Raw genomic sequence first — 9778 nt, 5'->3', positions numbered from 1 at the left:
AAAAAACTGATTAGGTTGGCTTTTTGCCCAGTGTTAATGCCATAGCAAAACTGCCTGCATTTTGTTATCCTTATAAAAAGGTCCAACGAGCTTTTCCAAGGGGGTAAAGGAATTAAATAACTGGAAACAGGAAGAAAAAAATGAATGGCAGACATGAGGGCTTTAGATCTCTGAATCTGGAATTGTGCTCTTTGCCCAAATGATCCAGGCTGTTAAAGGTTCTAGATGTTGCCTGTGGGGGAGGGACTTACTGTAGTGGGTTAAAGTATCTTGTTGTAGTAGGTGGAGGATGGAGTACCCCCGTGCTTTTGCGCAACCAAGCCTGTGCCTTAGGAAAGCTCCCAGATATAAAAATGCCAGCGAGAAACGAATTATGAAGCTGTGTGGTGCTCACTGAGTTTCCCCCTTCCTGCAGCTGTTCAGTTCACCTCTGACTGGGAGAGCGGGCGGGTGACTGCCAACACCACCTACAAGTCTTTCAGTCCTGATGTGGTATATGCAGATGTTGGTGTTCACATCGGCTTGGCGGGAGTCAACATCACGCTGCTTGGTGAGTCCGCAGTGCTTAAGCAGAAGAGGGGGTCCAACAGGGAGACATGCTTGGTGATACAGCGTCATGTTTCTGAGCAGTACCAGTTTGAGGCTGTGATCAAATGAGCCACGTGATACGATGTAGCTGGTTATCCCTACTGGATTTAAAGTGTGCATCCAGACAGCACTATCTGTCTCCCGCCCCCCATCAGCCTCCTGTCCGTATCCACGACTTTCCTGACACTGGATAAAGCCTGGTGTTTGTGATGGAACTGGTCTCACCACGCATTTCCAGATGTCTGATCTCTCCATCGCGTGCACAAGCGAGAGGTCGGATGCTTCTGGTCCCTGGCTGCCAATTTTTTTAACACTTCGCGATATGCACATAACCGCATATATGCTCCTGGCAAATAAGTGGTTCTGCGTATGCACACATTAGATTTTTAAAGAAAACCTTCCAGCCTGTCCTCTCCATGGTACCACGTAGCACAGTCTGATCGGTCCACTGTGGAGTCAGGCTGTGTGCATGTCTGGTTGCACCTCTCTGGAACAAATAGCTCCGGAGAAATTAGAGGTGCAGCCAGACTGAGCCAAGGCTGCCGTCTGATCGCAGCCTCAGTACCTGAAAGCATAAGCTAGAATAAAAACTCCTCAGGCTTTGAAGTGACACAAGATGATTTTCTGCTGCATTAGCATTGGACCCCTTCCTGGTTTCTCTGCCACAACCCCTCCCTCAGGGCATTTGTTGCTTATATCACGTTTGCTAGAATAATACAAAGCTCCACCCTTGGGGTGCATTGTCACCAGTATTACTGAACATATGTAGCTTAGTATCTAGAGCAGGGGTTCCCAACCTTTTTGAGCCTATGAGCGCCTTTGGAATTCCGACATGGTGTGGTGGGCAAGCCAGCAGCAAAATGATTGCCACAGCTGAATTGCAGTCATACAGTGAAGGTCCTTGTGCTGTGGCAGCAGCTGCCACCAGAGCAACATTTTAAAAAAATCTGCACAGCCAATCAAATCTGCAATAACCAATCAGAAGCCTTGCTGGGCAAAAGCCCTCCCTGGTCTTGTCCACTTCCTTAAAACACTTCATGGGCACACAGAGACCCCTGATCTAGGGTCTTGGGTAAAGAAAGGTATTTCCCAACATACATCATCTTTAACTTGAGATTCTGAGCATTGAGCTTGGGGCTTTGTGCATGCAAAGCATCCACCACATGAGTCTCTTATGTATTGGGGAAATGTCCCTCTGTATGGTGTACTTTCCTGGGTCTCATTAAACCTTGCATATGTCATTGTGCACATGTGCAATTCCTCATCCTGTAACAAGGAAGCTGTTTTTTGCAGCTTATTGGTGAGTTTGTGCCTTTTGTTAAAACTGTACAAGATCTGTACATAATCATGCACGCTGAGGAGGAAACAAAGACTACAAGGGAAAAAAGCCCAACACTCCCTGGCCCAGTGCATAAATAATCTGTCTGTCTCTCCCACCCAGTCTTGCCTGGCTATTTCTCTGCCCCTCTGATCTGCGCTCTGCCTTCTGTACTAATCAGGTGTTTTTCTCTCTGCAGGGAAACCCGTGGGGCAGCTCAATGAAACCATCAACTACAACGAGCATTTTTCCTGGTTGTTCGGGAAAGACTACGATCATGAGTTTCAGGAAGGCTTGGAGAGAGGGCTGCCCAACCCTATCCTCTATGCGGCGGAGAAGTTCAGCACGCTCAGCCCCTGTGGCATGCACGGCCAGTACAGGATCGCGGGACACTATGCATCGGCTACCCTGTGGTAAGTAAGCCTCATCGGGCCAGGATTTTGTGGCCTGTGGGACAATGTTTTTTCTTGTGGGGCTGAAGTTCTCAGTGCAGAAAGAAAAGCCATTTAGCCAATAGAACGCTGTTAGCAGGATAGATCTCTATGTTGCAAGCTGTCAGCCACTTTAGATGACAGTTCTCAGCTGCTGCAAGTTAATCACGTCTACCAGCCTAAGCAACAATTCTGATAACAAGCCGGCAGGTGGGGGTGATGACTTCTATAGTCAAGAAAGGTAACACTTAGGCAGGAAAACTCTCTTAAAGGAGACCAGTTTCTTGACACAGAGTTAGAAGGGATCCTAGAAGTCACTTGCTCCAACCCCCTTGCTCTGTGTGGGAAGTAGTCAACTACAGCACCCCACTCTGCTTAAAGGAGTGCACGCCTTTAGTAGTGCCACTTCCTGCCTTAGAGGATCAAGAGCCAAGGCTTTCCGATGAGTCACGTACCTCTCAGTTCCTGTTGCTGGACAGTAACTGGCAGGGTCTAGCTTAGTTCTGGAATAAGTGGGGATGCTACCTCCATCCTTTGGCAGAAATGTTCAGTCGCACGCATCACAAAGACCATGGCCACTAGTCCTCTTTGGCTTAGGTTTGCCAGGTCCAGGCCTGTAGCTACAGCGGGGCATTTTGGGGCTCCGCCCCCTAAATGTGAGGCATGCCCCACAACAGCTGCTGCCCAGCTGATCGGCAGGAGTATGTGGCCTGCTGATCAGCTGGAGGGCCCTTTCAATTTTGCAGCCGCCCCTCTCCCTCCCCTCCTCCAAGATTTAAAGGGCCCTCCAGCTGATCGCCGAGCCACATACTCCCACTGATCAGCAGGCCCTTTAAATCTTGCAGGCTGTGAGGGAGAGGGGGGGCGGCTGGCCACATGCTTTCCCCGAACTCCAAGTGGCGCGGGCAGCCCCTGCTTGAAAAACACCATTTAAAGGGAACCCTTTAATGCTGTTTTTCAAGTGGGGAGCTGCCCACGACAAAACTCCAAGTCACAACATTGCTGCTTGGAGTCCAGGGAAGGCGTGCGGCTGCCCCTCCTTCCTCCGCACTCCCTTGCTGCCTCACAAAATTTCCCCACGGCCCACCAAGCTAAAATTTCTGGCTACGGGGCTGACCAGGTCCCTCCTGGCCACCGGCAGGGGATGGTGGAGTACAGTTGCCAAATCCAGGTGAGGCTCAGCTGCTGTGAGGACACGGTGAGACAGATGTAACCAGTGGCATTTGCCTTTCTCCCGCAGGGTTGCCTTCTGTGCATGGCTCATCTCCAACATGTTGTTCTCTATGCCGGTCCCCGAGTATGGCGGCTACATGATGCTGGTGACGGCGGCCTTTCTGATCTTTGCGCTCCTCTCCTTCTCCACCGTGAGGAGCTCTTCATCGTGTGTGATCCACTTTGGCTCCGCCTCCTTGCAGGCTGTCTACGGGTCATCTTTCTGGCTAACGCTCGCCACAGGTTAGGATCCGGAACAGCTTTTGTTTTTCAGACAGGGGCGTGGCGGGGTGGGGGAGAGAAAGTAGTTTTTTTGCCAGACTTCTTGATTCCTAGAAATGGTCTCATGGGTGCTTGTGAATGATCTCAGGTGTGGTGCTATGTGGGCGTTACCCCATATTTGTGTTTCCTGCAATAGCTGCCAAAATGGGTTTGTATATTTTCATGTTTTTGAACTGCTATGGGATATGTTTATTTATTTAGTACCTTTTTATCCCACCCTTTGTGCAAGGAGTTCAGGTTGGCCTACGTGGTCCTCTCCCCCACCCCTCCGTTTTATCTTCACCACTTCCACCGTATGACGTAGAGTAGGCTGAGGTAGAATGACTGGCCCAAGGTTACTCCAAAAGCTTCAAGGTCAAGTGGAGATTAGAACCAGGGTCTCCCACATCTTACTCCAGTGCTCTGAACACCGATGGGTTCTAGCTTAGATCACTTTAAAAAGCAATGAAACAAATTAATAGAGGATAGATCAAGATGAGTAGCTGTGTTAGTCCAGTAGCACCGTAAAGGCAAACAATATTTGTGGCAGAGTAGGACCTTTCTTGAGTCACTGCTCACTTCTTTAGATACAGCTAGAATGTGAGTCCATCTGTTTTATATATTGGAAAGTGGCATGATTTAAGATGCTGAATGACATTATCAGGCAAACAGCAGGTGAATGACAGTAGCAGACATGATCGGATTTAGGTGAGATATGCAGAGGCGTGGAGAAATCGGCATCAGTAATGAGACAGGAAACCCAGGTCTCGATCCAGTCCAGGTGGATGCATTGTCTTGAGCTTCGTCATCAGTTGCAATTCAACCATCTCTCTTTCTAATCTTGCTTCTAATCTCTTCCAAAGGAAAGTGGTGGTGGAAAATGCTGTCAAGTCGCAGCAGGTCTTTGGAACACGCAGCCCAGGCTTTCATTTTTGCATGCACGTTGGCTAAAGACCGCCACCTACTGCCACAGCATGTCAGCTAACAAGATGGACTGAAGCCAACAAATTTTCACAACACCGTGAATTCTCCGTAGGATATCAACTGTATCAGATACTGGCTGCTGTAGAAAGCAGCGTTGGCTGGCAAATATCCGATGCTCGATCTTGTGTCCAACAGATGCTAAACACTGAAATTCAGCCTCAAGATTTGCATGGGCTTATAGAAGCATTTTCATTTCCTCTCTGGTTGCTCATCGATTGCCTGCCACAAACCTTCCTGCTGGCAGCATTGCTTGCCTTGTTCCTGGCGTGCCCCAGGAGTTACTGCAATTTCCAGTTTGGTGTAGTGGTTAAGAGTGGCAGACAGTAATCTGGAGAACCGGATTTAATTCCCCACTTCTCCACGTGCAGCCAGCTGGGTGACCGTGGGTCAGTTACGAGTTCTCTCAGAGCTCACTCTGCCCCCACCTGCCTCACAAGGTGCCTGTTGTGGGGAGAGGAAGGAAATGTGATTGTAAGCCACTTTGAGACTGCTCAGGGTAGAGAAAAGTGGGGTACAAAACCCAACTCTTCTTATTATTCTGGGTATAAGCTTTCATGTGCATGCCCGGTTCCTCAGAGCTATAAGTGTTATTATAACGTCATTATAATACCATGTCAATCCGTGCTGTGGAGTTTTTGAAATACCTTTTAAAAAGCAAAGATGGCAAAAGCAGACCCTGTGGTGCTGTGACACGTCCGTTTCCCCCACTCCCTTTGCCTCTGCACTTTCCGCTTGGTGGTGGCTTTCCGGCCTTGGAATCATGGTGCATCAAATGGCTAGACAGAATCCCCTCTTCTCTCTGGAAGGACTAGAGAAGGAAGCTTCTTGAGGAGTTTTGCTTTGCGAATACTGAGGGAGGCCCCTGTTCTACGTGATCTGAGAAGTATGGGTGCTCCATGGGTGTGTGCCGCAGCTGCCAATGACAGAAGACCTCCTACATCCTGGTATTGCTACGGGGCCTTGAGAGTTGAGCCACTTTTTAAGAAGTCGGTTGTTTGGCAGGAAGCCGCTTCCTGCTGCTGGGGAGGGAAGATCTCTTGAGCGACAGATTGATTGGGAAGCCTGATGCCAGACAAGCATGTCCAGATATAGTGTTCATTTATACCACTGGATACCTGGTCATGCTGGGCTACTGTTTTGCCGTAGAAGGTGACAGACTCAGCAGCAGAGCCTCTGCTTGGCATGGAGAAGGTCCTGGGTTCAATCCCCAGCACCGTCCACTTTAAAGGACGAGGTAGTAGGAGGTGTGACAGGCCATTATCTGAGACCCTGGAGAGATGCTGTCAGTCTGAACGGACAATACTGTGATGGATTAAGGGTCTGATTCAGTATTCGTGTGTCCATGCAGCTATTGTGTACTGTGCATGAGGCAGTGTTGTGTGTCCATGCAGCTATTGTGTACTGTGTACGTTGCGAGCTTCCCACAGAGTATCGGAGTTAGTTGCTTTGTATAAAGTGGCATAAGGAGACTTCCCAATGGGGATTTTTTGCAGAACAGATTTGCAAACAAGAGACTAGATCCCTACTTGTATGGATGCCCTGCAGAATTAGTTATCACCTGCATTCTGAGGTTATTGTTTCACACGAAAACTGCTCGACCAGAATCCATCCCCTCCCCTTTAAAAAAACAACAAAAAACACCGAAAACCTTTCCCTTCCGGTATCTGGAATTCAGTGGTTATGTAAGGGCTCTTGTTCCCTTGTTGTGAAAATTAATCATGAATGTTTCTGGGCTGGGCAGCAAAACAGCCAGATCAGTCATGTGTGAGGATGGCCTCCCAAATCCTAAATGCTTAAGAGTGAGCACTGTTTATGAACACGCCTTTGAAACGTTTCCCCAACCCACGATGAAGCTTGATTCTTCTTTCTGAGAATCCGACGTCTGGCTTGTGTGTCTTTCAGGACTTCTCTGCTTCCTGATCGGAGCCGTGGTCATACTGCTGCACTATGTCCGCCCCGACCTCTTGAGGGCTATCTTCGACCTATGCGAGGAGGACGAGGAAGAGGAAGGGACGCTGGGGGAAGTGTACATCAACCCCCACTTGGCAGAAATCAAGACCCTTTCTTCCCAGCCCCATTTCAAACTGACCATCAAGAACAGCTAAAAGCAAAAAGAACTTTGCACTGGACTCCTGCCTTGACTGGGATATTGACTGCAGTGTAGTCTGTGGAATCCGTCGGATGAGCCCGATGTGGTCTTGCGCGTGGTAGCCCGGATGATGAAGGCTGGCTTCCTTTGAGTCCGGACAGTAGCAGGAAAGCGTTTCCTCCTGAGTATAGCCAGGCTGTCAGAAGGGGGAAGGGAATGTTGAGAGTCTAGGCAGGAGAGAGCTCGATCCAGTAAAAAGCCTTCACAAGACTGGTGCTAGCAGAAGGAGACGCAGAGAGACAGAACCATCCAAGGCACCCTACTGGATAGGTCTTACCCTGACTTCAAGCTCGAGTTAAGCAAGAGTCGAGAGTCTTTCCATGCCACTGGGCGACGGTCTCTCCCAGAAGGCACTGCACATTCAGCTTCGTCTTCTTATCCAGTTGCTTCTTAAAGAAAGCGATTTTTTTTTAACCTCCAAGGTGTAGCACTCAGCCTGCCTCATGCGCGTGCTCCGAATGGCGCAGACTGGATGGGTAGGAGGCACATTGCTGGGGAAACCGACTGGTTCGCTCCCACAAGACCTCTCTCGTCCCTACTCAGTGGGCCTATAAAATATGCAAACGTATGCAGATGTTCAGATATGAGGTTACCTTAGTCAGCAATGTACTCCCCCCCCCCCGCCCAGCTTTCTTTGTAGCCTTAAGCATGGACGGAAGCCAGGGGGGGGGGAGATCTTCATAACCACACGCTTGAAAGCGCTAGCAAAGTATGCCTGAAACTGCACACATGAAGCAAGCTTTGCTGTTGCTTTTTCCTCGCCCTCGTGGTCACACAACCCACAAAGGATGATGTCAGGGCTGGCAATCAGTGCTCTAAAGGAGAGATAAGTTACGTCTGGGATAACGTGGAACATTTCAGCGCTGCTCTCCTGGGAGTGGAACTTCTTCGTGGCGTTTCAGAACCAGAGAGCACGGCCTAGGAAACGGCATAAGCTATAGGGATCTGACTTTGTTAATAAAACTCTAAACTCGAGTTTGGTGGTTGTTGATTAGCGTTCCCAGAGGTTTGGGGGTGGGGTGAAGCCTGGGGAAGGTGGGGTTTGGAGAGAATAGAGACCCTAACAGGGTAGAATGTCATACAGTCCTCCCTTCAAAGCAGCTATTTTCTCTGGGGGGAGGGATTCATCTCTAGTCTGGAGATCAATTGTAATTCCAGAAGAGAAGAGATTGGATTTATACCCCGCCCTTCACTACCCGAAGGAGTCTCAGAGCGGCTTACAATCTCCTTTCCCTTCCCCTCCCCACAACAGAGACACCCTGTGAGGCGGGTGGGGCTGAGAAAGCTCTTGCTAGGACTGCTTATGAGAGAACAGCTCTGAAAGAACTTGTGACTGACCCAAGGTCACACCAGCAGCTGTATGTGGAGGTGTGGGGAATCAAACCCGGGTCTCCCCAATTAGAGTCCACACTCCCAACCACTACACCAAACTGGGTCTCCAGGAGATCTCCAGGTCCCCACCTGGAGACTGACAACCCTATGTGTTGATGGGTTCTTAGTTCATGCAGTGGTCTCTAGAGTAAAAAATCACATGGCTGGGTTTTTTTTAACTTGAACATCACTTTCCACTCTTCCCAGACCAGCAGCTCTCCTTTACCCCACCTCCCCTGGCAGCAAGCGTGTGACGTCAGTCAGAAGGAAGAGTGGACGCCAGAGTGATTGGGGGGGGGAGGTCTTTGTGAATTTCCTGCATTGTGCAGGGGGTCGGACGAGATGACCCTGGAGGCACCTTCCAACTCGATGATTCTATGACTTCATTGGATACCAAGGCCAGAACTGTGGGCAGCACACCAAGGATGGCAGGGAGGTGATGCCCATGTAGGGTTGCCAGGTCCCTCAAGGCACTGGCGGGGGGGATAGGGTTGCAAGATCCAGGTTGGGAAATTCCTGGAGATTTGGGGGTGGATCCTGGGGAGGACAGGGACTTCAGTGGGGTACGATGCCACAGAGTCCACCCTCCAAAGCATTCGTTTTCTCCAGGGGAACTGATCTCTGTGGTCTGGAGATGAGCTGGAATTCTGGAGACCCCCTAGGGTTGCCAGCAATGCTCCCTCTAAGCCAGGGGTCGTTTCGTAGAAAAAGAGCTAGGGGAACTCATTAGCATAACTCATTAGCATATGTCACACCCCCTGACATCGCCGGAAGTGTGTCATAAGGCCACACACCCCGTTCCCAACAGTCCCGGCCGCTGGCAGCGGCCTTGCAGCTCCACTGCCGAGCCCCATGAGGGGCCCGGCGGTGGACCTGCAAGGCCGGCGGGAGTGCAAGGAAGCCCCGCGAAGGCCCTCCCTGGCCCCAGGCAGGCAGGGGTGGGGAGAGGCAGGGAGGAAGCAACTTACCCTCCCTCTTCTCCTGCCTCCTCCTGGCTGAATGAGGGCCGGAAGCGGGGCGGCCGGAAGCAGGGGGCGGGGCTTCGTCATGTACCACCCGTACCTCACCCAGGGGAACTGCGAACCCCCGCGATCCCCCCGAAATGACCTCTGCTCTAAGCTGTGGAGTCTCGTGAGCAAAAATTCTACTTGGTGAGCGACTGGCATTAAAGTTGTGAGCGAGCGATTTGGCTACTGCATCAATCAGTTTGCCCTGGAGCCATTCCTTCCTAAGGTGAGACAAAAAGGTGTGCGCCGGAGGCTAAAAAACCGTGAGCTAGCTCACACATACTCAGCTTAAAGGAGACACTGATTGCCAGGTCTGGGTTGGAAAATACCTGGAGACTTTGTGAGTGGACCCAGGAGAGGGCGGGGTTTGGGGAGGGGAGGGGCCTCAGCATGGAACCATGCCCTAGAATCCGCCCGCGGAAGCAGCCACTTGCTCTAGGGAAAGTGATCTCTATTG

General features: G+C 50.5%; 1 protein-coding gene across 1 annotated transcript in view; it reads left to right on the top strand.

Annotated features, from left to right (window-relative positions):
* Positions 1-6899, top strand: part of DUOXA2 (dual oxidase maturation factor 2) — a 12676-nt gene extending 5777 nt beyond the window's left edge. Inside the window, exons 3-6 of the mRNA XM_015406890.1 lie at positions 416-550; positions 2106-2319; positions 3578-3792; positions 6697-6899. Coding sequence (XP_015262376.1) covers positions 416-550; positions 2106-2319; positions 3578-3792; positions 6697-6899 — 767 coding nt within the window. The remainder of the gene's footprint in view (positions 1-415; positions 551-2105; positions 2320-3577; positions 3793-6696) is intronic.
* Positions 6900-9778: the final 2879 nt, after the last annotated feature.

This window comes from Gekko japonicus, unplaced genomic scaffold (assembly GCF_001447785.1).
Source record: "Gekko japonicus isolate JY-2015 unplaced genomic scaffold, Gekko_japonicus_V1.1 scaffold1207, whole genome shotgun sequence".
In the NCBI taxonomy this organism is placed as follows: domain Eukaryota; kingdom Metazoa; phylum Chordata; class Lepidosauria; order Squamata; family Gekkonidae; genus Gekko; species Gekko japonicus.
The sequence above is the reverse complement of the archived record's forward strand: the minus strand, read 5'-3'. Positions and strand labels throughout refer to the sequence as shown.